This window comes from Pelodiscus sinensis, chromosome 14 (genome assembly GCF_052426305.1).
Source record: "Pelodiscus sinensis isolate ZL-2025 chromosome 14, ASM5242630v1, whole genome shotgun sequence".
NCBI classification, from domain to species: Eukaryota; Metazoa; Chordata; order Testudines; family Trionychidae; genus Pelodiscus; species Pelodiscus sinensis.
The window spans coordinates 9,852,693-9,880,649 of NC_143065.1; the positions used below are offsets into that span (position 1 = coordinate 9,852,693).

At 43.6% G+C, this 27,957-nt stretch overlaps 1 protein-coding gene across 9 annotated transcripts in view; it reads right to left on the reverse strand.

Annotated features, from left to right (window-relative positions):
- Positions 1 to 27,957, reverse strand: part of CSNK1G1 (casein kinase 1 gamma 1) — a 160,587-nt gene that overhangs the window by 41,208 nt on the left and 91,422 nt on the right. For all 9 annotated transcript variants that reach the window (XM_089781950.1, XM_075897483.2, XM_075897479.2 and 6 more), the window contains 2 exons: positions 12,194 to 12,345; positions 3,175 to 3,409 (listed from right to left, as the gene is read on the reverse strand). In XM_089781950.1, the coding sequence (XP_089638076.1) occupies positions 3,175 to 3,409; positions 12,194 to 12,345 (387 nt within the window). The remainder of the gene's footprint in view (positions 1 to 3,174; positions 3,410 to 12,193; positions 12,346 to 27,957) is intronic.

A 27,957-nucleotide genomic window follows, 5' to 3' on the forward strand; every position in this document is an offset into this window, starting at 1 on the left:
GCCAAATTGAAAAATATGTTGGTCTATACAAAGGCCAAATATCTTGTACCAGAGTGATGATTACAATTCTTGTGCCAATCAGATGAAAATGGAGGATTAAAGTAGTGATAGTACAAGAATAAAGCAATTCCCAAGCTGTGGTCTCAAGAGTGATTGTGCTCTGAAGCGTTTGATGACCATCTGTACAGACTGGATAGGATAGGTACAAATTGCTGGCTCTTTTCCAGCTCTTTTTATAGCTCATTACATGGCAGCGCTTAAACAAATACTTCCCTGTTACTTCTCCTTGCAAATATTTGCTGTGGTGGCCACAAAGCTAGTACCCAATTGTGAATGGGTGAGAAGATTGTCCGTGTGGTCATAGATGGGAGGGGAGGTGTTCACAAGATACTCCACTAAGATGTGGGCTGATGTATGGAAAAGTTTGAGAACTGATGCAACACAGAACACCTCTCCTAAGCATTCCATGTAAGGTCGGATACAAATGGAGCCTTTTCCCTGTACAGTTTCATGTGAGCCACGCTGCCTGACTCCACGTTTTCAAAGGCATTCTTTATGAGCTGGCTGCTGTCCAGCAGAGTAAAAGTTCAGGCCAGCAAATAAGGGTAAACATGATGCATGTATTTTTAAAATGAACTAAAGCTCAGAGACCCCTGCTTCAAAAAGTTTGATTTCCACTTGATTGTGTTTTAGAAAAAAAAAAATCTAAATTCTGTTAAGATGCAGTTCATGGATCAATCTGCCTTGCCCAGGAATTACAAAATGGAAGTTAGCTCAGGTTACAGACCAGCCTGCCATTACTTCCACCTGCAGGCAGCTCACACAGTCAGAACCGGGAGAGTGGAGCAAATCCAGTCGTCTAACCCACATGGAGAAACACAATATGTTTCAAGAGCTGTCTCTGTGCTGTGCAATTTGCATGGAGGAGCAAGCAGTTCTTTTCACAGCATGACTCGCCTTGGGAAGTGCATAGCAAATGTTGCTCTCAAAATAGCATGCAAAGAGGAGAGGCTGAAAAGGCAACTACTCCATGTCACTGATAGAGCTGTACATAGGAAACCTATAAATCTTAATTCAACCAGGAAAATAAGTTACAATATGGATAGTTATCAGAAAGAACAGGATCTCTGACCCTGGGAAAGGACTGGGAAAATGCCAGTCAGTTTGCTTAGAACAACAGTGCTCAGCATTAAATTACTATGAAGAAGTTGGCAAATGCAGATCGAGGGAGGGCAGATCAAGGGAGGGCTCATGCATTCTCCCCACCTTTATGCAGGAGGAAATTTCATTGGGTCAATTCCCCCTCTCATACTGTGGCTTTCTGCAATGTCTCCAACCTATTATAAGAGTCAATTGTTACATCCTCCTGCATGGGCAGTCAGTAATGTAGGTAAAGGAAGGTGTAGCCTTCCCAAAACTGCCTGCATTACTGACTGCCTAAAGCAGGGGCTGCCCTGGGGAAAGTTGGAACTGCGGCGCAGCCGCCTGGCTCCCCCGGCTGCCAGCTCAGCTCAGCAGCCTGGCTGCAGGGGTTGGAGAGGATGGGCCCCTGGTGGGACGGTGTGGCTTTCCCTGGGTGCAAGGGAGGGCCAGGCCAGGGGCATCATGAGAGCCCCAGTTCTCCACATGGACAGGCAGGATCAGGCTGGGAGTGGGCGGGGCTTGGGTCTAGAGGTGGGGCCTCGAGCAGAAGGGGCAGGGCTGGGTTTAGCTTTCCCTAGCTGGGCTTCCATCCAACACCCATGTTTTCCTGTAACAAAAGGCCCCTCAAGTTACCACACACAGAGGACAGGTTTTTAAACATATTTCTACACTAAGGGGCACAGCTCTCCACATTAGACATGACGAATCCAGTGCCACCTTCTCAAAACTAGAACACACTTTTTCAGAAGCAAGGCCTTGGAAGTGAGCTGGAAAAGCAGCAATGAAATAAATTCCTCCCATCCAGAAAGTACATGGTGTCATAAGTAATTTAAAGCCAACCACCAAGCACTATTCCCCTTTGGAGACTTGAGTGACTTGCTGCAAAAACAGTTTTGAAGGCAACAGTTAATCACCCCAAATTTCCCTTCACATCCTGCCTATTTACAAAGTAGTGTTCATCAACAATAGGAATCAAGGTTATTCACTGGTTAGTGGAGTTTGGAAACAGTCTCTGCACATCACCAATTGTGGGATCAAGGAATCCGTACCATCAGCTTTCTAACTCCTCTGAAGAGCAGCCTCCACTGGAACTAGTCACACTCCCTGCCCCCACCTTTTCTGAAGATATAAAATAGGAAGAGAGTGAGGAGTGGTGCCTGTTTGGGCCAATCCTTCTCAAGAAGGTTCCAGAAAGAGTATTTTTGCCTTGACCTTATAAATGGGGACAGAGGCGCCACTCCAATATTCCATTATCCCAAGAGCTGAAGTGAATACAAAATAAAATCGCTTTCAAGTTTAGAAAAGCAAAATTTTAATCGCTTAGGACAAAGCAAGTTTTATCCTCCAAAGATATTAAAATCAGGGAAAGCCAAATGATGCTTGGTTAGCTGTAGTGGAAACCACAGCAAGGTGCTCTTCTTGAGCCGCTGTACGGAGGGGACATGCAATGGAGATAAGCTAATCCAAACATGCTGCCAGCTGCTCCAACTTTGGAACTGGCAAGTGTTTCAACAAGATTCTCACTAGTTTCTGTAGCTGAAGGGAGAACCCTCCTTTGTCATGGCAGGCTCAAGCAGGGGCCAGGAAGAATGGGACATTGTAAAGTGAGATTGAGGAAATGTAAAATATTTAGGAACATGAAGAAAACTTGGTTGGTTCCTTCTACCAACAGTACATGAAGTGACAGACGGAATCAGCAACTACTGAATTGAAAGGCACTGGGCAAAACAACAAATATACAGTCTATGCAACAGAAGAGAACTGCTGCTCTAAATGTTTATTTAAAATAAACACTCAAACCTCTACTTCCGCCAGTTCAGAACTGTTCCTTCTGTGTATTCGCCTAGTTTGCCTTGCCCAATTTAGAGACACACCATTATGATAAATGCACATAATATTTAATTGCTTAGAGATGGCTTGACTGGTACTGGAATACCATGGGCCAATCTATAGTTGAAGGTCTAAAGGCAAATGTGATGCTCTTGCTCAAAAGAGTACAAATCACAGTACGTTAGCAGAAGGAAAACAGACCTTTGCCAAGATGTGTATTTATGGACATGTATCTTGCTGTTCCAGTTAGGCTCTTGTGTTCCCTGTACGGTATGTGTTTTTTGGTTTCAGGATCAATGTACTCCTTGGCCAATCCAAAGTCAATGATGTGAATTACGTGTTCTTTTTTGTTGCCTTGCCGGCCAATAAGGAAATTTTCTGGCTTGACATCTCGATAAATGAGGTTTTTGGAATGCACATATTCCATTCGCGTTATCTGCAAAAGTAGGAGACAAACATTCATGTTCAGTACACTAATCGCATTTTGCTGCCAAGGGCCCATATCCACTGATCTCAAAGCATTTTGCAAACATTTAACACAATTCACCATAAGGAATGGAATTAAAGAGACAGGGAAACCGAGGCAGAGATTACATGACTTGTCCTAGGTCTGATGCATAGCTAAAAATGGTATGCAAAAGTCTTGACTTTGACCCCTGCTATAACCACATTATACTCCCGTTATTTTATATGCAGGAATGAAATATGTAAAAATATCCAAAGGGGTGTTTTTAAATGCACAGCTACGGAACATGACTCGTGGAAAGATTCCATAGAGGATAAAACAATTAGCCAAACATTTTTGTACAAGGGTTTTTAAAAATACTTCCAAATCCAAATTACTGTCTGTCTCGTCTTTCCTTACTGCTCTAGCTCTCACCAGTCTCCACCCACATGCCATATGCTGCCTCAGAACATACCAAGTACTCAAGGGAAAGAATTTCTTATATGTATACGGCTGAAGGCCCAGCTAGGGAATGCAAATACCAGCCCCGCCCCTTCTGCCTAAGCCCGACCCTCCTCCATCTACCCTAGTGAACTCAAACCTCGACCAACTACAGCCCTGAAGCCTGCTCCTTCCTGGCCAGACAAAAGGCCAAGGCTGTCATGCTGCCACCCCAACCCTTCCGGGTGGCCGGGGAGCCAGGCCATGGCCTCAGACCTCTGGGTGGCTAGGGAACGTGGCCAGTTCCAGGAAGACAACTGCCTTGCCATGCCTATCTAAATCATTATATTTCTTAGGGTATGTCTACACTTGCACCCTCTTTCGACAGAGGGATGCAAATGAAGACATTCGAAATAGCAAATGAAGCCAGGATTGTATGAGGAATAAGGGTTATTTCGAGAGAAGGGTTTTCTCTCGAAATAACCACATCTTAACAGCATCTGTTATTTCGAAATAGCGCCATAACGCAAATATGCAAATGAAGTACAGGATATTTAAATCCCAGCTTCATTTGCATCCCTCTCTCAAAAAAGAGGATGCAAGTGCAGACATACCCTCAGTGTTGCTAACGTTCGCTGTCAATTTAAAATAGCATGAAAACTTTCCGACAGTCAATTCAGGTGTTATTACTGCCCACTGCCAGCACTACAGCTGAAAAACGCTGTGTCCTTTACCCTTCCACATTCCATGCAAGGCCTCCGATTTCAAGTGCTGCCTATAAACAGCTGTTTTGCCTTATGCCTGATCTTCACTGCAGTTAGCTTGAAGCATAAAACGCTGATGTTCCTCAACCCAACTTCCAACCCCACACACGTCTCAAGCCAGAGTAACGGTGTTTAGCACACAGTGAGCTAGATCATCACACTGAGCCCAGGTTTGAGCCCAAGCACTGCTGACGCTTGAGCTAGGGATGAGGTGGGGATGCAGGTACTCTGCAGCTAATCCTATCGCCTGAGTGTTTTGCAGTGCGGCTGCGCTCAGCCTGGCCTATGCTATAAAGGTAGGTGCCTTGTGTCAACCAGTTTCAGAGGGTCTCTCCAGCCAATGTCAGTGCTCTGGCAGAGCAACCCAGTGAAACAACCTCCCTGACTGGCCATGGTCAGTCTCCTGAGGTCAGCAGTCTGAGTTTAAAAGCCCCACCCACCCATTTCTGAAATGCCTTTTCTAATTGCCCAGCTTGGGGGACACAGCTAGCACTTCTCCCTGTGGTGTGCAACTCCACAACTGACCATGCCGGCCCGGCTTCACACACTAGCCACGGGGTGATGCAATAACTTTTGATGATGGGCCACTAAGAATTTGGAAAGTCAAGGGCTCCACTTTTCCATGATATAAATGGAGGAGATGTGGGGTTTGGGATTGCAGTTGGATGCAGAAGGGAGCTTGTGGTAGGGGATTAAGGTACAGGAGGTGATGTGGGGGCTGGGAAGGGGTATGGCTATGAGTGCACGAGAGGATCCTGACCTGGAGAAGGAGTGTAGGAGGGGGGTGCATAGTCTGGGAGGGGGGTGTGACCTGGGACAAAAGTTCTGATGCAGAAGTGGGGGTGCACAGAGTTTTGGCTGTGACCTGGGGCAGGGTTGGAAGGGGAGCAGAGGGTTGGGGAAGGGAGGGGCAGGGTGCCAGGTGCAGGTTCTGGTTAGGAGGTGCTTATCATAAGCAGCTTTTGGCCAGCAGGAGCCTCAAGCAGGCTCCCTGCCTTCCTTGCCCCACTGGCCACTCAGTGGCTGGCTGTGGGGACCATGTGCCACTGAGGGGGGGGGGGGAAGAGAGAAGGTACTTTGCATTTTGCCTGCACCACAAGAATGATCCAGACAGCTCCCATTGGCTGGTTTTTGGCTAATGGGAGCTGCAAGACTGTGCTGGTGGCTGGGGTAGAAGAAAAGCCTAAGAAAGATCTCTATGTGACCAGTGAGGAGGAGGAGGAGGAACAGAAGGAAGTAGGCATGGGAGAGGGGAGATGTGGTTGGAAAGGGCATGTCTCCAGTCATGCCACAAATCAAGACCTGTCAGACTCTACCAGCTCCACCCAATCCCACCAAGCATGGAGAAGCTGGATAAAGGGGAAGGGACCTTGAGAAACTATGTGCAGGCATTTTTCTTTACAATGTTTACAGACGGTGTCCACTAGGGATGCTAACTATTGGTTAGTTTACTAGTCAAATAGTGGATGGAATTTCCATCAACTAGTTGATAGGCACTTCCGCATTCCTCCTTTGAAATGTACAAGAGCCCCCACTGGGAATGCAGAAGTGCGGATGCAGCCCAGTGGGAAGTCCTACTGATTGCAGGCTGCATGCAGGCATGCCCACTTTGAAGTGTGGAGCATAGAGCCCGGAGTCAGCAGGAGACTCAGAGTACCCTGCTGACCCCGGGCTCCATGCTGCGCTGCTGATTTGAAATGCCATGTAGAGCCCGGGGTGAGCTGGGCACTCCCCAGCTGATCCCAGGCTCCACGATGCATTTCCCCAGAACCCGGGGTCCATGAAAATGCCACCTTGCATTTCAAAGGGGCAGCGCCGCACAGCTGAGCCGCGCTTTGAAGTACCACCTTTCCTCACCCCCTCTTTGTTGCCTGTCTTAGAGGCAGCAGGGGTGGGGGAGAAGGGGAAATTGACTAGTCAACTGACTGATATAAGCATTTGCTTCTCGACTAGTCCTTAACATCCTTAGTGTCCACCAGTGTTCCCTGTAAGCTGGGGGCTTGTGCGGCTGTTCTGGAGAGATTCAAATACTGCCCAGCTCATTAGCAAAAGCACCCACACCTAGGTTTGTTTCTTTCTACTGGTGGTGCACATTAGGGATATGAAAGTGTCAACCCTTAACTGATAAGGCTGGGCCACTCCAAGAATCCGGAGAGGCCTCCCCCTCCTAACTCCATACAAAGCCTGTGGCTGCAAGGCATCTCCTCCTCTTTACTTTTAGAAGAAAAATGTTACTAAAAAATAAGCTACACATAAAAATGTGCCCTAAAAGCAAATGAAACAAGAAAAACCGATGAGGAAAGTATTGAGGATGTGTGAGCAATCTAAGCTCACGGACCTTCAGCCGTTCGACGGAACGGAAGAGTGGTTGGGCCACTCCTTTTATGCTCTTGGAGCCAGCTAGGCTAAAAGGCATACAGACAAGCATGTGGACCAAAAAGACCCTGCCTTCAGTTCACAGACACCATGCAAAGAACTATTTGTACATGCACCATTTTTTTCAGTTGCACAAAGTCATTTAATATCCAATGGAAAAAAATGTTGTAAATCAGGTTTGATAGTTCACCACTATAAAATAATTATGGCAAGAAGCAGAACACGGGACGTCTCACGCTTAGGCCATTTGTCACACACATTTCAATTTTTAGTTTCACAAACAATTTGAAGGTTGTTTGAAGATCAAGAGGTATGTGTGGAATAAATTCAGCCTGGAGAAGTGTCCCTTGAAAAGGTGTTGGAAGGCTAGCTAAAGCCTCATACAAAGTAAGATTTAAAAGGCAGGAGGAGTACTTTGCTTGATTTTATATCTTTCCTATCAGGGTAGGTCATTTTTTTTCGTTGACCATCCCAGTAAAAGACACCAAGCCAACACCCAAATAAAAATCAGTACTGCCTTGTTTCATTTCTTTTTAAAAATGTACTCTCATAGCATGGTGTGTAGGCAAGGACAAAGTGGGAGTTTGGAAAGATCAAACATTTTTTAGATTATGTAGTCACTGAATTAATGCACTCCAGGAACACTGTAAAACACTGATTTGGCTCATTTATGTGCAGAGCCCATGGCCTTCCACTACAGAAAGGATGTGGACACATTGGAGAGGGTTCAGCAGAGGGTAACAAAAATGATCAGGGGGGCTGAAGCACATGACTTACGAGGAGAGGGTGAGCAATTTGGGCTTGTTTAGTCTGCAGAAAAGGAGAGTGAGGGGGGAAATTGACAGCAGCCTTTGTAATTACCTGAAGGGGGGGTTCCAAAGTGAATGAAGAGAGGCTGTTCTCAGTGGTGACAGATGGCAGAACAAGGAGCAATGGTCTCAAGTTGCAGTGGGGGAGATCTAGGTTGGATATTAGGAAAAACCATTCACTAGGAGGGTAGTAAAGCACTGGAATAGGTTCCCTAGGGAGGTGGTGGAATCTCCATCCCTAGAGGTTTTTAAGTCCCGGCTTGACAAAGCCCTGGCTGGGATGATTTAGTTGGGGTTGGTCCTGCTTTGGGCAGAGGGCTGGACTCAATGACTCTTGAGGTCTCTTCCAGCCCTAGGATTCTATGCAGGTAAGATCTAAAAAAAACTGCACTGCTTTTATTTCCAACTCTTTAGTTCTACAAACTAGAAGGCTCCATGTTCAGCTATCATCCACTCTCCATTACTACATCATCCCAGGAGACCGTTATTGCAACAGGATTATCTACGTGACAAACCAGTGCAGATTTTCCAAGTCTTAGGGTTTTAGACAACAGATAGTAAGGGCAACCAGGATACTGGATGAGATGGACCTGATGGCTATATACCCATGTATTTATAGCTGAAGCAGAAGAAGTCTGTATTGTCAATATGAAGGTTCTGAATTCACAGTGCAGATGACCTACACAGACGCAAAAAGAAGCAAGCATATAAATGTTAGTACTAGCACTCAGGAGTAACTGTTGGAATAATTTTATATTGCAAAGCATTGTATTTAAAGGGAACCTGGAACTTGTGTTATGTCTTTTATTGTATGTTTATCATTTTTATTTTGATTAATAGGAGCTGTCCCTTTTAGAGCCAGATGGGGGCACTTAAGTGTAGAGTGAGTGTGACAGCAAAGAGACACTTTGCTCGTGTTCAGAAAACAGAAAAACCTGCCTGTGGAAACACCAAAAGATCACACCTTGATTGACCAAGACGGGGTGGGCAAGATGGGGCTCACAGGCGGGATCTGGCCCACCAAGCCATTGATCCAGCCCGCCCCAGGCCAATCGGGATCTGGGGGCGACAGAGTGCGCAGAGTCATTCGCTGTTGAAAGCAGCTGGCAGCTCCCTCCCCTTGCCAGCTGTGCAGAGGGAGCCACCAGTTTTGAACAGGAAATGACTGTGTTCTCCTGCCCCAGACCAATCGGGATCTACGGGCAGAGGAGCAAGTGAAGTCTCCCCCCCTCCAGGGCTGCGCAGCACTTAGAAAGAACAGTCAGCTGTTCAAAAAGGCTGGCAGTTCCCTGTAGGCATCACACACCCTTGGCAGGGCAGGGGGTAAGGGACTTGGTGCAGTCCTCCGCCCCCAGGCCTGGATTGGCCTGCAGGTGAGGGAGTGCACAAAGTCTCCTCTCCCCACCAGCGGCGCACCTAGAGAGAACAGCTCCTTCCACCCGAGGCCCCACCTCTTCCAGAGGAGAGTGAGGGGGGATGGACCTGACCCGTGACCTATGAACTAAAGTTCATGACAAATGAATTGCCCACGCCTGGACTAAGACTGACTTTCTAGAAAGCAGTCCCCATTCTCCAAGGTGTTTACGGGGAGTGGCATGCCTCAGGCCATTGCTAATCAAGTACAGAGCTGATTTGTAGCTCACCTGTTTGAATCCAGATCAGCTCAACAGGTATTAAAAGCTATTCCTTCATGATGGATGTTTGGCACCCCCTCTCTAAGGTGGGTTCCATATCACAATCTCATCATGATGATTTGCATTCCATTGTAATTTCTGAGGCATGGACTGCCTCCAGTTTGCCCAGTACCAGCACAAATGGGTCTGGATTTTGGTTGGCTTCTTTAGCAAGAATGTTTACAAAGACTTAAGTCACATGACCTTAGGCTGACAACTTCCTGCACTGAAGCCATTTGCAGTAATGGCATCCAGTCCATCTGGTCAGGAAAAATGGCAACACTATTACTCCGGATTCATATGGTAATTGACAACGCTCTGTTCACACACTTTGGGGGTAAGCATGGGAATTCAAAAGTCAGAATACAGACCAAAAGCGTTTTAAATAACCTTGCTCTTTTTAGGGTCTGACTCATGATTTGTAAATGTTGAGACTGGCAATACACAAGAAGCCACTTTACAACTTTGCCTCACTACAGGAATGTCATTTCCCTGAAGTAAATTATCTTGGGATTCTGTTGCAGCTGCGGCTAGGAAGACATTATGTCAGCCTGATATTGTCAAGGGGACATTATGAAGCACCAAAGATGAAGGAGCTATGCAGGATCAATACACCTATGAAATTCTCAATGGGGAAGGAAAACTGTTCTTGCTCTCAAACATTTATTACGCTACTTTTAAAGTATCTGAAATACTAGGAGTATTGTAGTAAGAAAAAAAATCCCCTAAGAGTCCATCTAATTGCATTTGAGTGTAAAATGGAGATGGCAAAGACATTAAGACCCATCTAGTTCATCTTCCTGCCAAGGCAGGATTATTTCCTATCACAGAGTCTAATTTTAGATATTCTAAACAAGAGGGTTTCATCTCTTCCCTAGAGATACTAACCACAATGCAACAGGCCTCATTGCCAGGAAGATTTTCCCAATATAGAGCTTAACACTTACTTTGTAACTTCTCTCATTACTCTAATTACATTCCTTGAATATCTGATTCCTCTCCCATGTGGCTCCCTTTACTCAATTCACATATCTACAAATCTAAGACCCTTGTTGTTTCTTAGCCAAGCTATATGTATTTAGCTCTTCATATTTATTCATAGAACTGACTTTTAAATGTGTCATGGGAAGTATGAAGTGACCTCTTGGCATGAAAAAACAAGACACTGCAGCAGCATTCCCTCTAATTTTTCTCACCCCTGAGCAGAATGAATTTTCTTTATGTGCACCAATATGGAGGTGATGTTCATATTGGTAGAGCCTTGCAAATCCATGTATATCTGCAGGTACCCACATCTGCAGATGTGGACGGCTGCAGCTCATTTTTGCAGATATGGATGTGAATGCAGATATAAATTTGTATCTATCTAGAACCCCACAAATCTTCAGATATCCATTTTCTACTCACGGGAATCTGCATCTGTGAATGTCACTGCAGCTCATTTTTGCAGATCCAAATTTTGGATCTGCACAAGGCTCTACATATTGGTGCATAACATAATTCTTGTTGGTGGGGGTGGAGCCAAGGGGTTCTGCAGATCTAGCTACTGAGAGTAACAGGTGAAATGGAAGGAGAAGGGGAAAACCCGTAGCTCAGGAGAAATGGGACTAGACTCTCCTAAAGAAAACAGTGCCACCATTTGCAGTGTAGATGGTGCTATGGCCAAGTTTCCAGGTTCTCTTTCAAATAGCTGTAGTCTATTTGTGCCACACAAGCAAGATTGGATCGAATATGTTCAGCCATGGCAGTGCACACTGGGTCCAAGTGACTTTTCACGGCCCACTCCTCTGATCGTTAGCTTAAAGATCTAACCTAAAAGTGACCTTCTCAGACACAATATATCAGCAATGGGCAGCATATGCTAGAGAATGGGCTGCATGAATGGCCCTTCATCTCTCCAGGTGGCTAGATTGTTGTAACCAAGATGGTCTCCTGGGATAGGGTAATTTTGCTAACTGCGTTTGTGGCCCTAGAATGTGTGGGGTGTGCCGAGGGTTCAGGGTAAGAATTACAATAGTACTATATTTCAGATTCACTGCAAAGCACAAATTCTAGGGACACAAGCACAGTTAGTGTGAGGACTCATGCTACTTTAATACAGTTCATGGTTCCCTGCACGTCTGTTTTATGTCATGCTATAATGTTTCAAGGCACTATAGTTAGTTAAATGCATGCATTAACTGAGTGTTACTGTGAACTTACTCCATTGCTAGCACGTCAGAATGTTGTTTAATAGCATAGCTTCATTTTGACTTTCTTTGCTTAAAGTACATCTTGGAATCTTACAGAACTCCCCAGTCTGATTTATCCTTGATGCTCAGAATAGCAATGACACCATCTGCTCAACTGAAGACTAGGCATTCAATGACTCTGATCAATTATACTTAAGGAGTGGTACCTGTACCTATTAATGATCTAGAAAGTAATTGAAGACTAATCAGCTTAATACAGAGTGGAAGAAAGCAGAGAACTAACCATCTCCTCCCTCCTAAATAAGAACTTCACTCAAATTTGGAAGGAATAGTAGTTCCCTCTCCTCCCATGCCTAGAAATTCTGTACCCCATTCCAAGTAATATCCTTACAAGAGAGAGAAAGCAGATATGCCCATAGCTATTACTTTCACCCGTATATAGTTAAGATATTGCTGGATTAACACATTGGAATAATTCAAACAAGGTGGCAGAGACCCTGCCAGCAAGGTCACTACTCACCAGCTGGATGGCTATCATTAATACCGTCTTCAAAGTGAAAGTTCTATCACAAAGGTCAAACAAATCTTCCAAGCTAGGACCAAGGAGTTCTAGTACCATGGCATTGTACTTTCCACATGGACCAAAGTAATACACCTGGGGGAGGCCTTCAGCTGTAAGAACAAGGGAAAAAAATAAACACGTGAGCAGGACTGCACAAGCGTCGCTCCTATTACACCTTTTGTTGTCCTGAAGTTGAGTTTTTTACTGCTTAACTCATAGTCCCCTTTACAGGCTTTGCAGTGCAAGCAGAAAAAGGTTTCAGTGAATATTCATTGATATGGATGGAAAGGAGCACAGACTGATACATGTTCTTCTCAAAGTAAAGCTTTGTAAAGCATATGGATTTTAAGGCAACAAATACGATAAGTGTAAGAAATATTTAATTCAGTCACTGCAAAAATGTGGTCATAAGGTATCGTTTGTAAGAAGCCCCCTGTTTTAAACTAAACATTTGAGGACTATGAACCTCAAACAAGTCTATGTTGTGACTAGTTCAAGTAACTGGAAAGAGATAAAACCTTTTTAATTTTAAAAAAGCAGTCATGAAAGATGTCCTTTGTAAACCAATGTGGGTTGTTTTCAGCATAGTCTTTGCAGATATTAATAGATGACAGTTATAATTAAACTCACAAAAGCACTGTAATTTCTCCTTTATAAATGTGAAGATTTTTAACCTTTATATAATCTCATTTCACTGAGTGAAATAAGTAATCTATCAAACCAGTTAAACTTATCTGTAAAATACATACACAAAATCCTTGATAAGTGGTTGCTAACTATAACCAGTTCTGATTGCTAATACCCCCTACACAAAAAGGCACAGGAATACATTTTCAACATGCCAGTAAAACAAAACATATATTCAACTCTGATGACAATACTGGATGATAAACGCAAATTCTTTTCCAAAGGGCACCAGAAAGGGGGAACAACAGCTCAGTTAACACAAGGCTGATCTTGCAGATTCCTCTTTCACTGGTTTGTTTTGAAGACTCACTGAACCAACCAAAGCACTTCTTGAATGTGCTGCTCTGTGGAAGAATGCTGATTGATCACTATATAGAGTTGATTCAATGCCATGTGATTTGCGGAACAGCACTCCAAGGTTTCTTCTAGTTCGGGCAACTCAGTCGCCTTACATCTATCTTACAGCCGCCTTCAATGCAGCAGAAGCATTGTATTTTGTTGTAGAATATGCTTTCAGGCTTTGCTTCATAAGCAGTTGCAAAAGGTAACGAGGGGTATTTATTTTGAACCACAACCTCAAAGGCTTCAGCCCAATGCCAAACTGACTTGTTCATTTTTAAACAAGTTACTGCTGCGCAGATAACATTCATTACATAGACAACAATCAGATGTTTATTTAAACAACTAGTTCTCAGACATCAGTAAATCCAAAGAGTCTCAAAACACTACGTAACATACATTCTGTTCTAGGCAAAATTACTACAGGGAGTTCTCAGACTTACGACAGAATTGGTCACCAAAACTGCATTTTAAGTCAAAACTATTTTTCCCAAAGGAATCAATGGTATTGGGGGGGGGGGGGGGGAAGAGAAAGAATATCGGTTTCTGAACCAAAGTTTGATCTATTATTTTCACCACAACCCAGATTTTTGTACGGAATTAATTATAAATGACTAATGTAAGGACACTAATGCATTTATTTGATAAACGGCATTCAAATGAACATATAAAAACCACATCTGCTTGGACTTTCAGAATGGTACTGGAAAACAGTCCCTTGTGGCCAGGTAACCTTACCACTTCTTTTTGATTGGCTCCCTGCCCCAGGCCTAGCCAGTCAGAAAGCTTGACCAGTGAAATTAATGATTGGCTGAGGCTCAGCATGTGATGTGTAAGGGCAAAACAACTGTTGCAGGGGAGAAAGGGGCAATCAACTGCAAAGTGTCCTAAGTAGCATCTAAACTAGATCAGGTATTGTAAGTGAGGATTCCACATATATTTAAAATTGAGATTACAAGAATCAAGTACATAAAATTTAGGAAGTGCCACAAATAAAGGAGCCCACGTACCTTAATTCTGCCTGCCTGTGCATTATACAATTTTTTGTTACTTGATCACAAACTATTTTCCTCCCCAAAGGCAAAGATGGTGGGAAGGAAGAACCTTCAAAATAGAGCAAACTCATAACTACAGCAACTTTTATCTCTATTGCAGATAGAGGAAAACCCAGTTAACCCACATAATGCATGACTCACAACATAAACAACAGCATTCACCAGCTCTTAAATAAGCAAGGACTGTTGCACAGAGGTTTCTAAACTGAATCCTACTGAAGTGTTACTGGCACGGTATGAAATGTAACTAAAGCGTGTCCAGTATAAATAAAGTTTTGTTCATACAAAGTACAGCTTGTCAAGGCTTGTTCTTTTTTTTAAATTGTTTGCTTATGTTAATTCATCAGTTTGGGGGATTTATACTGCAGTCAGCCAGCCACCAAAACAGATCAGTGAGGTACTTCAAGTACTTGTACAAGCTGCATGTCTCGTCACCCGAATTTTTAATGTTCTATGTTCCACAGCTACACAAAGACTTACCGTGTTGAAAGGATGATCTTTGTGGGCTGAAACACTTAATGGATCTTTGTATTTGATCCAAACAACTGAGGTAAGACAAGGAAGAAAATGTACCATGTCTACTAGAACAGAGCAGTACCACTCAAGAGTGTTCCCTTTCTTCAACACAGGACCAACTGAAAGTAGAACATGAGTAGCACAGGGCCAAGTTTGCTCCAGCAAGCATTCAGTAGTGACGGATGGCATTTCAGGCATTCAGTAGCGAAGGATGGCAGAACAAGGACCAATGGTCTCACGTTACCGCGGGGGAGGTCTAGGTTGGATATTAGGAAAAACCATTCCCTAGGAAGGTGGTGACACACTGGGATGGGTTCCCCAGGGAAGTGGTGGAATCTCCATCCTTAGAGGTTTTTACGTCCTGGCTTGACAAAGTCCTGGCTGGGTTGATTTAGGTTGGATTGGTCCTGCTTTGAGCAGGGATCTGGACTTAGGGTACGTCTAGACTACATGCCTCTGTCGCCAGAGGCATGTAAATTAGGCTATCAGACATAGGAAAATGAAGCGGCGATTTAAATAATCGCCACTTCATTTAAATTTACATGGCTGCCGCGCTGAGCCGACAAACAGCTGATCAGCTGTTTGTCGGCTCAGCACGGCAGCCATGTAAATTTAAATGAAGCGGCTATTTAAATCGCCGCTTCATTTTCCTATGTCTGGTAGCCTAATCTACATGCCTCTGGCGACAGAGGCATGTAGTCTAGACATACCCTTGATGACTCCTGAGGTCTCTTCCAGCCCTAAGATTCTATTTCAAAGACCAGCCATACGTCATTCATAAGGACTGGGTCATCTCAATGTGCACAGCTGGAGTTACCCGGGGCACTCTACTGGCCCTAGCAGACTGTACTAGCACTCACTCTAACTTCCCAGCAGGTCCCCCTGGTCCCTTGCTGGGTACCAACAACATAGAAGCAAATCGCCAAAGGTGCTGTAGGGACAAAGAAGAGGCAGAGGCAGACTCAGACTCGGAGAATCTGATCTTGGGGAATCAGCACAGGTAATAAAAATAAACCAAGTGACTGAAGATGAGCAGCAGGAGAAAACAGACTGGGAAGAGACTGAAGAGTGGCAATGGATATTGGAAGATAGGACAGAAGTGGCGGGTGGGGGGGGGGGGTAGATTCACGGCAATAGAAGAGGCAGAAGACAAATCAATAGATTATACTGATTCCAAGAGCAGAAGGGACCAATGGGAAATGGGATCATTTAGTCCGTCCTTCTGTGTAACAGACTATAAAGGGGGTGGGAGAGACAGAGGCAGAACTAGGACAGATGTGGGTTTCCAGATGAAGAGAGTTGGGATAACAAGCCTAATTTACTTATGCTAGAAAGAATCTAGCAGTCGCTGTTGCCTGACATTTGACACTATGCAGCCTATGGATTCTTAATAGCTTTCTATTCTCTGTTCATTTAGCAGGTGTCTTGCCAAGCAATAAATCTGATGGGATTACTGATTCAATTTCATCTGGTTCCCTCTTTCACGGCTGGTCAGGATGCCTTTCAGCATCAAAATGAAAAGGCCCAAAAGTATCAGGAGAAGGAAGGAGTAACAGCAGTCATGTTGGTCCTGTCCTTGTGTTCCTTCCCCTATTTAAAGAGCATCAGCTAGGATAAAGAGTATCCAAAAACACATCTGATTTCTACCATAAACATTATTTTCTCATTTCCAGAGCTTCTCAGTTTGTCATCATGCCAACCTGTCACTAGCATAAGACTGAAAGACCCTTAACACTGTTGTTTTTATTTCAACAATCCAGTTCATACTCGATTTGACTCTAAGTTTTACTGACTTGAACAATTTAATAGGCTGTGTTACGTCTTGTTATATTGAACAAGTACAGCTGTCTGCACAACCAGCTTCTGGGAATTAGCACAAGAGCAATATTAGATCCATCAGCCATCTCAAAAGTTCAATGAGATGTTCTCAAAAACTAAACCTATTATCAGAATAGCCAAAATGTTGCAAACAAATAAAGGGCAGCAGTGGATACAATTCCCACTTCTACATACAACTTCCCTCTTCTGCATACAGTAAATATTGGCAACGTGTTCGGGAAGTTTCAAGGCTACATAATACAATTAGCACAGCTGTCTCCTTAGCTCCTTTCTCCCATCCAATATTAAAAGGACAGGCAGTAATGGTTCATATGGACTTTTCTAGAGAAAAGACAAAACTGGTTATATTCATAGTGTCAGATTCTATTAAAGTATTTTGGAGTCCATACCAAACATTAATCTGTGCATGGATGTTTTCTCTTCAACTCCTATTAGTGACTCATCTTTTTAGCAATTTCAAGTAGTTTAGATTTAAAGTTTCTGTTTAGCAGGTGCTTTTAAAGACACCTCATCATATGACAAGACCTACGGTTACATATTTCCTTTTTTTTTTTTTTTTTTTTTTTTTAAAAAGGCTTCAAGGACTTTTTTAAATCTCAGAATTGCAGCATGGTCCGGGCACATAAGCAGAAAGTTAAACTGACTTGTCCATGTGAAAAGAGTATAAATGAGAAATGTAAATTAGAAGCATTAAAATATTTAAACAAACACTGGCAAAGAACATTTTAATATATAATTAACCTGAAGTACCTTTCTCTTTGCCCTTTTGGTTTATGAGCCTCTTATCCTCTGACTACTGTGGTATCCATTTTGTGTACCTTCATCTAATTCCTCTAACCTCTTTTCTGAGGCATCATTCTCATTACCCTCTTATGCCCTATCACCATTCTTGCATATCCTCTCTATAAATAGTGCTTGAAATTGCCCATCATATTCCAGATGGGGCCTCAGCAACCTTTTTTTACTGTGCCATAACAATCTCTTCTGAATCATGGGCTCTCCTCTCCATCTCAGTGCTCCACTTACTTTCTGAACTGAGCTCTTCTTGTGGCCAGTCCCTATGGCAACATATTCCTTCTACTTTTAGGTAACGAATCCTCTCCTTTGTAACAAACCCTGGTACTAGAATGTTACTGCACAGTCTGATTAGCTATAATCACACACTAGGGATGTTAAATATTGATTAACTAGCTAATCAAATATTCAATGGAATTTCCATCGACTATTCGATTAGTCAATAAGGACTAGTGCGCCTTCCACCTTTGAAACATACCAAGAGCCCAGCTGGGGATTTTGTACATTTCAAAGTTGGAAGGCTGCATGGAATCTGGGGCCAGCAGGGATCCCTGCTGACTCCATGCGGCACTTCCACTTTGAAATGTCTGAGAGCCCCAGGAACTCTGACATCTATGCCCAGCTCACTTGGAGCACGCAAGACCAGGACTATGATAGGGACATACAGCAGTGCCATTAAAAAAAAAAAAAAAAAAAGCAAGCTGTGGCAGGCATACCAGAAGGCAAGGGAGGCCAACTGTCACAGAGAAGCTGTTCTACATGGAGCTCCATGCCATCCTCAACAGCAACTTACCTCCACCACCCAGAGCTCCATGGACACATTAGGGGTGAGAATAGCCAAGAGAGGAACCCCCAAGGACGCTGTGCTGGATGAGCAAGTGGAGAAGGATGGGGACTGGCAACAGGGTGATCCAGTGGCATGACAAGCCAGGACGTTTTTTGACTCAAGCAGACTCTGGCCACTCCCAGCAGTCCAGCTGTGCTGACCTGATGCAGAGGAGGGAACCTCTGGTAAATTACAATGCTGCTTCTATACTGCAGGGACACATCTGTCCATGTACTCCTTTTGTAATCCCACTAGCAGAGGTAGTGAAATAACCAACACAGCTACAGTTGCTATCGGCTTCTTCTCCTGTACAGCTAGACAGGGGTCCCCTGTGCAACAGCTGGTCTGTGCACGTCCGGTTGTCCCATGAACCCTCCCACTCAGCTCTCTAGGAAACTTTCCTCAAAATAATCTGTAATTCTCTGCCAAAGGCTTTTCTGGAGCACTGCCTTGTTTCTTCCTCTGTGGTAGGACTCTGACACACCATCCAGCAATTACTTCCACCGACGGCTGCAGCACAAAGACCTGATCTGCAGCCACACACATGCAGGAGCTGCTTCAATTCAGCCTCGGTAATCCTCAGGAGTGAAATATCGACTACAATCAACACTGTTTGTCTAAGACTGTGCCAGGATGTAGCAGGAATGTGACCGGGTAACTGGTTACCCAGTAAGCATCACTCTTAATGGTGTTGTAAGGTGATGCTTACTGGATAATGGTTAACAGTCAGGAGCAGCCCTCCCACAGGGCTAGCAGCTCCCAGTCAACACGGGTTGGGAGTCAGCAGCCTCACATGGGGCCAGAAGCATCATTTAACCCGTTAACTAATTACACGGGATTTGACATCTGTAGTATTCAGTAAAATAGCCCTCTCCACTCTGGCTTCATTTGTAAACATGTCTCAAATGTTTCCATCTTTTCCGGATAGCTTCAGAAATGAGGAGTTAACTGATCAATCTCAGGATGGAGCATGGATTCATTCCATTTAATACCTAGTATTTGTCTATGGCATCAGCTTTCATGGGCATTTAGAGTCTGTAGCTTTGGTGGATTTCCAGTTTCCACATCCATCCAACAAAAGGGAATTAAAATGATGAGCCTTCAGCTCAAATGTTGACTTTAAATTGTGGATTTTCAATAACCAAATCTTGTTTAAGCTGGTGAGTACAGTGACTGCCTTGCCAATTTGTGAGGCTTCCTTGTGGACATCCCCATTCATTTGCATGTTCCTGCCAAGATATGTACATTGACTCACTTGTATTCCTTTGCCTTCTTACAAAATGCTCAAGTTGGTAGTTGCTGGGATGGATCTTTCACAACGATTAGCCCGGATTTTTTTTTCCAGCCTTGCATGATGGCTGAGCTGTCATTTAGAAGAGCTACATCATTTGCAAGACCTAGTCTTCTAATAGACTGAAGCACTTGCTCAAGCCTACATTTACTCCAGTGTTCACGTTGCACCTTGATATAAAGCGGTGATGATTATTTTTGCTGGCATACCAACAATACTTCAGGATGTTCCAGAATGAATTGTGACAGAGGCTTTCCAGTGCTTTTTTTAAGTTCTGAGGTTTATGGTGAGTAATTCTTGCCATTCAGTGCGCGCTCAGTAATTCTTAGATGAAAATATGGTTGACAATGTCTTCTGGATTGAAATTCATCCTGCTCTTTCTTTATCTTTGCCTCAACCACTTCCTTTATTCTGCTTATGAAGTGGGCTGACCCCCCAGCTGCAGTCTGGAAGCTATCAGAACTACTGTGCCCACTGACAGGTCAGCTGTGTTGACTGTTCCCACTCTGCTCTGCTGAGGATACACAGCCCAGCCAGGGACTCTGGGGATTATCATCATACAACACCAAGTAGAAACACACCTCCAACTGAGTCATCTGAGTGCTCTACTTAAGCCACCCTTAGATCAACAATGGAAGGGCCAGACAATTTCCCAGCTCCCCAGCCTTGCACTTGAGTATAAACCCAGAATTCTACTTTTTTACCCTGCACAAGAATCTGTACAATGCACGCTCATTTAGTTTGCTTCCCCCTCAATGTGACAGTTATGTAACAAGCCATTGCTTGGTGAGCTGAAATTTTCCCAAGCACTTCACTCCAACACACTAGTTAAGACAAAACATAAAACAAGTTTATTAACTGCTGAGAGATTTTAAGTGATTAAAAGTGACAGCAAACAGATCAGGGCAGACTACGTAGGAAATTAAAGAAAAATGCAAACTAAGCCCGCTATACTAGATAGAGATTGCTGATAGAAATCCTCACCCTGACTGATGATACAAACAGTCCATCAAGTTTCTATACCCAGGCTAGAAATTCATTTAGCCTGGGACCAAAACTTCCCACATTCAGTCTTTGTTCATCGGGTGTTTCCAGATGTTTTCTTGTGTAAGGAGTGAGGGTATGAGAAGTCATTCCCCATCTTTTATAGTCTCTACATCTGGCAGGACCCACTTTGTTTCAAGCCAGGTTGCCTGCCCTGTTTGTGGTAAAACAGATACCAAAATGGATTGTAGCATCTTGTGGCTTGGTCACATGCCCTTGCATACTTCGATGAGTCACAGCACCCATTCTTCACAGGCTGGTTGAAAAGTTCCCAGCTGAGGACAAATCTTTCCCATAGTCTATTGTCTTTGTCAACAGACCATGCCAATAGCCTAGCTTCTTCACTGTTGTACCTGAAAGGCTCCATGGGGGGGGAGAAGATGGGGGGGGGGGAAGGGGGAGGTGTTTGCAACCTCACAGTATCTTTCAGTAACACATTTTATTTTTTATATTTATATTCAATACACACACACACACACACACACACACACACACACACACACGAGTAACTTCAAATACAATGAAAGCACATACCGATGTGATATTAATGTTCAGCATATCAAGACATTTGGAATGATACCTCAGGGCAAACTCGGTACAAAACATATCAATGATATGACAGTGCTGAATACGTGGGTGTCAGGAGTTGCGTTGAGGCACAGAGTATCACCAACTTTACCCATCGCTAAAAGTAGAGGAACATGTGTTACAATCAGGTCATTTCACGTTGGTATTTGATTAGAATCCCTTTCCCAAAGTCAGGAGGCTTTTTATGGTCCCATACTTTGTTGAAGAGTTCAGCAATTTTATCAGTTGTCTCACAGCAAACTTGCAGTGTTTCCCCAGTGACCTGGTCTTCGCCTGCAGCTTTCTTGCGGTTTACCTTTCATGCCTCTTTCACTTCACAGAAGCATGTGAGCAATTTTTGTATTTACTTGATACTTCACTGAAGCCCAAATTACATAAAGAAAAGTTAATGCAGAAGAATTCAAATCGATTTCAGGTAACGAGGATGGCGCCTGTATCTCACCAGGAAATAAGTAGTACACTGAATCCTGAGCAGCATGGGAGCCATTTGGGATTATATGTTGAAGATGTAGAAAAAACAGAACAGAAATCAGAGAAGGAAGAGCACAGAGGAAGAGCACTTTTGTACTTGCCACTAGCAAAAACCCCAAATGATTTGGATTAAATCTCAAGCAGAGAAGAACCCACTCATCTAATAATTTTGATAACCAGTAGGAGTGGCATTTCTTATTTCTCTGATTACTTGTACACGCTACTCTTCTGCCATTATAACTGGGCTCTGCTAAGTAATACACTTCACATTTTGTAAGTGAAAATGCAGTTTGTTTTCATTATGAGACGTTACTGGAAAGTGTTTACATTATTATTCATAAAACTAAATTATGATTCTAGCCAAACAATTAAAGGTTCTTTTCACAGTTTAAATTACACTTCAGAGATGAGCAAAATGCTCCAAGTGCTTGTCTTTCAAAATGTGCTCAGAAAGCAGCGAGAAGCTCATCAGTTTCGAAACCCAACTCAAGCTAAGTGTTCTTGAGAGCCCTTTGAGCGGATCTGGCAGGCGCAATGTGCTGTGTTCCCTGGACACTTATGCAGCCACACAGGAGATTCACATGCTGCTCAGCTATTTAGCAGAGTGCCCGCTGCCGCCAACAGGTGTCAGTTACCTCTCCGCCAACATTGCTCTGTCCTGCAGCTGCTCCCAGAAGGGACCCTCCTATAGCTGTGCAGCATAAGGGGGAAGGGAGTCCTGATGCCAGGGGATCCCTCAGCCTCTGTACCCCAACTCCACAGAGCAGGAGAGAATGGGGTGGGGGTGTGGCACACAGTGTGGCTCAGGACTACTTGGAGCTGCTACAGTCAGGATGGTGAGTGACTGTCTGTCTTCCTTAAAGGGTATGTCTAGACTACATGCCTCTGGCAACAGAGGCATGTAGATTAGACTACCCGGCATAGGAAAATGAAGTGGCAATTTAAATAATCGCCGCTTCATTTAAATTTAAATGGCTGCCGCGCTGAGCCTATCAGCTGTTTGTCGGCTCAGCACAGTAGTCTGGATGTTCCGCGGTCGACAAAGGCATTTGTCAACCTCCCAAGTATGCCTCATCCCAGGAGGCATACCTGGGAGGTCGACAGACAAATGCCTTTGATGTTGACCGTGGAGCATCCAGCTGACTGCGGAGCTGTTTGTCGGCTCAGCGCGGCAGCCATTTAAATTTAAATGAAGCGGCGATTACTTAAATTGCCGCTTCATTTTCCTATGCCGGGTAGTCTAATCTACATGCCTCTGGCAACAGAGGCATGTAGTCTAGACATACCCAAAGAGACAGTGCACTGTCAGACTACCAGCAGCCAGCTCTCAGTCTGTGAGTCACACACACTCTCCCCCCACCACCACCACCACCACTCCCTGTGTCTCCCATCTTCTCAGAGCAGAGGAGGGGGACAGAGCCTAGTTCAGGAAGACTTTTACTATGGTCTGAGGGCTACACTAAAGGGCGAGTCCCTTAAAGAGGCAGTGCCCTTTTTAACTCAAGATTTTCTCAGTCTCTCACCTCCCATGTACCCCATCTCTGCAGGATAGGCAAGGGCAGACAACAGGGTTCAGGTACAGAGCAGGAGAGTTTCAAGTGTCTTAGAGAGACAGGGTTTCTCAGAAACTTAACCAGCAGCAGCCAGCACACACTGTTTTTCTCTCGCCCACACCCACACACACAGTGTCACCTACCCACCTCCACATACAGAGTCTCTTACTCTACTCAAGGCATACTTGTACTATTGCTTGTTACTACTTGGTATTTCCTGCAATGCACAGTTATTCTCTGTAATTTTATCCTTTCAAAGTGTGATTTTAGGGTTTTGACTGGCCTGTGCATTTCTGAGTTTTTATTTCTCTTGCACTTGAAATTTAGTTTTCAGTAGTGAATTCTAAAATGCTTAACCTGCTCTGGAGTAATAATCCATTTGGTAACTTTTTAAAAATACCTATTAAATCTGGGAGGTTTTTTTCTATTGAGGATGCACAACAGGAAAGGTGTCAGTGCACATAACACGTATGCCGTACGTGGATGGAAAAAAGCTACAGGGAACACTGATGTATCCAAGTGATAGAAATGTAGCCGTGTTAGTCTGGGGTAGCTGAAGCAAAATGCAGGACAATGTAACACTTTAAAGACTAACAAGATGGTTTATTAGATGATGAGCTTTCGTGGGCCAGACCCACTTCCTCAGACCAAATAGTGGAAGAAAATAGTCAACCATATATACCAAAGGATACAATTAAAAAAGTGAACACATATGAAAAGGACAACCTTCGCAACCAATACCCCCAGCTATCTCCGAGACACTACTGACTTCCTAAGGAAACTACAAAACATCGATAACCTCCCCAATAACACCATCCTTGCCACCATGGATGTAGAAGCTCTATATACCAACATCCCACATGAAGACGGATTACAAGCAATTAGAAACACTATCCCAGAGGACACTACTGCCAACCTGATAGCAGACCTATGTAACTTTGTTCTCACCCACAATTATTTCCAGTTTGAGAACAACTTATACCTCCAGATCAGCGGCACAGCCATGGGTACACGCATGGCCCCACAGTATGCTAACATCTTTATGGCTGACCTAGAACAACGTTTCCTCAACTCCCGTCCCCTTTCACCCCTCCTCTACCTACGGTACATCGATGACATCTTTATGATCTGGACGCATGGCCAAGACACACTGGAGATATTCCACAGAGATTTCAACAACCTACACCCCACCACCAACCTCAGCCTGGACCATTCTACACGAGAAATCCACTTCCTGGACACCACAGTACGAATCAACAATGAAAAATTAGACACCACTCTCTACAGAAAACCCACCGACTCATACAGTTACCTACATGCTTCCAGCTCCCATCCAAAACACACCACACGATCCATCGTCTATAGCCAAGCCCTTCGATACAACTGCATCTGCTCTAATCCCACTGACAGAGACCAGAAGCTTCAGGGTCTCTACCAAGCATTTATAAACCTCAACTACCCACCCGGAGAAATAAAAAAGCAAATTGAAAGAGCCAGACGAATACCTAGAAACCATCTACTTCAAGACAGACCCAAGAAAACCAACAATAGAACACCACTTGTCATCACCTACAACCCCCAACTTAAACCTGTCCAACACATTATCAATAAACTACAGCCTATACTGGAACAGGATACCATACTCAAAGAGGCTCTGGGAGACAGACCCATAGTCTCCTATAGACAACCACCTAACCTCAAGATGATTCTTACCAACCACCACAGGACATACCACACTAATACCAACCCTGGTACCTTCCCTTGCAACAAACCCCGTTGCCAGCTTTGTCCACATATTTATTCTGCTGATACCATTATTGGACCTAACCGAGTTATAAGATCAAGAACACATATTCCTGCGCATCCAGAAATATAATCTATGCTATCATGTGCCGAAAGTGTCCGTCTGATATGTACATTGGACAAACATCTCAGACACTTCGCCAAAGGATTAATGCCCACAAAACAGATATCAGACAAGATCACAAAGAGAAAACAGTTTCTTGCCACTTTAACCAGAAAGGACACTCTCTCAATGACTTAACCACCTGCATTCTGCTACAAAGACCTTTTACATCTGCACTTAAAGGGAATCCTCTGAACTGTCATTCATGTTAAAATTCGACACTCTCCAAAGAGGACTGAACAAACACTTGAACTATCTTACACATTATCAAGATAGCTTTCCCAATTATCACCTCTAACACCATTAACTCACAAACATCCCACTCTCCCCACCTCTAATATCATCAATTCACAGACACTTACCTTCCTTCCTCTCCCCCCCCCCCCCCCGCATCCCCCTCCTGTTCTGAAATGTGATTGTCCTTTTCATATGTGTTCATTTTTTTAATTGCATCCTTTGGTATATATGGTTGTGACTATTTTCTTCCACTATTTGATCTGAGGAAGTGGGTCTGGCCCACGAAAGCTCATCATCTAATAAACCATCTTGTTAGTCTTTAAAGTGCTACATTGTCCTGCATTTTGCTGATGTATCCAGGTCTTCATTAGTTCCACTTACGCTTTTTCTCTGAAGTCTATTTCAATCCTAGGTCTTATGTCACCGGCTTGAAATCCACCAATGATGAAACCGATTCAGTGCCATTTCAAAATCCATAGTTGTGGGTTTAGTGGCCTACAGACTCCAACAAGTTGGATATTATTTCAACTTAGCGAGGCGAGAGAATGAGTCCGAGAACATGATCACAATCAACACCCTTTTGCATGTTTCAGCAAATAAATCAAAGACCAAATAGGTCCAGATACTGAAATATATAAGATCAGTCATTTCAGTGGGCATAAAATGGAGTTCAGATTTTATGTTAAAGTGTACTTAATCTGTCCTTTTCTCACTTCTGGACAATGTCAGCTTGCATATAAAGTAACTGCTTAGAGGGAAGCCCAAAACATCAATACGAGGGTCCTCATTGTGAGACTCATATGACTGAAGAGTTTTAGCTAAGTTGATTACTGAGTGACTTATTCATCCTTTCCCTCATACATAGGGAGCAGGTACATGATTGGAAGAAAAGAACCAAATCAAAGAATATAACTTTGCATATAAATTCCTTTACATGTAGATTTTCAGACTCATTTGCATTGCATTTTGCCTTTTCTTTCCTTCTTGTGTAACTTCCCTCACGAGCAGTGGTTCTCAACTCGTTTCAGGCCACGGACCACCAGGCCAAACAAAAAATTTTGGTGGACCACCTCCTTTTTGAGACACGATTAAAAAAAAGTAGACCACGAACATTTTGGTTTGAAATGTATTTCTTACTAACAGATCACACGCTGTGTGACTTTGGACAATGTTCCTGTGGACCACCAAAAAAGTCACCATGAACCACCAGTTGAGAACCACAGAGAGGGCGTGAAAATTTGAGGTAGTATCTTTCCTGATGGAAAAAAATTAAAAACTGAATAGAGAAGGAGGACAGCAGTAGCTCCTATCACAAACAGCAGGATTTTCACACTTACACCCAACTATAAGATAGTTAACAGTGCAGTGCCCATGATACTTTTAGGGGCCCACGAAAAGGTTTTAATTCTTTTAAAATCAGAAGAAAAAAATGAAACTTTTAGGGCCCACGAAAATCTATTAAATTTTGCCTAAAACAGGAAAAAAAAAGTTGACGTATTTAAAGTTATATCAAAAATAATTTTTAATATTGATATTTCAGGGCTCGCCGAACCACGGCATGCGCAGTTCGCCCGAACCCAGCTCTTCCGGGTTGCAATCTACTTGCCACGAGCGCGTAGATTGCATTATTTGTCGAGCCCTGGATATTATGGTGGGAGGGGCCCACAAAGGCAAAAGTGCCTAGGGCCCACAAAAGTCATGATGCAGCCCTAGGTATGAAACGTGAGCCTCTCTAGAACAAGCCAGCCCTTTTACATGATCAAAAACCTCTGTCAATTGGAGCACAGACTTATGAACTTTGCCAGAGAAATATTCTTCCAGGTGTTGGCTGCAAAACAGTAAAGCAAAATAAGCACACCCCATTTAAATGATCCAGATTTTATTGAAAATTAACTATTCAAATGGGGGCTCCAAGAAAGTAAGTGAAATTTCACTTCATAGAATAATGGAGAGGTTACTGAAAGTGTGACTGAAGAGAATGAATGCAACAGTTCGTTCAGCTATATGGTTACAACCACAACACACTTTGGCAAACGGTATGTCATCCAGTTTTACTGGATATTATTATTCAATCATTTAACTGCTGCTTTTACAAATGTATTCACTGAAAGATGACTACCTTACCTCCAAATTTAAAATCTAGCCCTTTGCACTGCATCAATGTATCTGCCATGATTCAGAGAGGAAGCTTTTGGGAGGGAGAGGCAGGCAGGGGAGATTTTTCAGCTTTGCAGAAGGCTGAACGTACCTTGGATGAGATCAGCCTCGCACTAAGCCAGTCTCTGAATTGCAGTGTGCAAGGAAAGCCAGTGTTTACTGCACCAGCAATCAGAACTCAGCTAATCATAGAACAGTAGGACAGCCAGAAGAACCACTTAAAATATGAAATCATTACACCATTAAATCACAATGAAAAGGAAAGTGTCCTAATCATACAAAGCGTTCAGATCCTAATGGCCTTGGTTTTAAATTGATGTGCGGCCATTTGAGATTAGCTTCTTTTGGTTAAATTGGGTTGTTTTAAAGTTTTGGATGTTAAGAAAAAGCTGAACTGCATATGCTCAAGAAGCCCCTG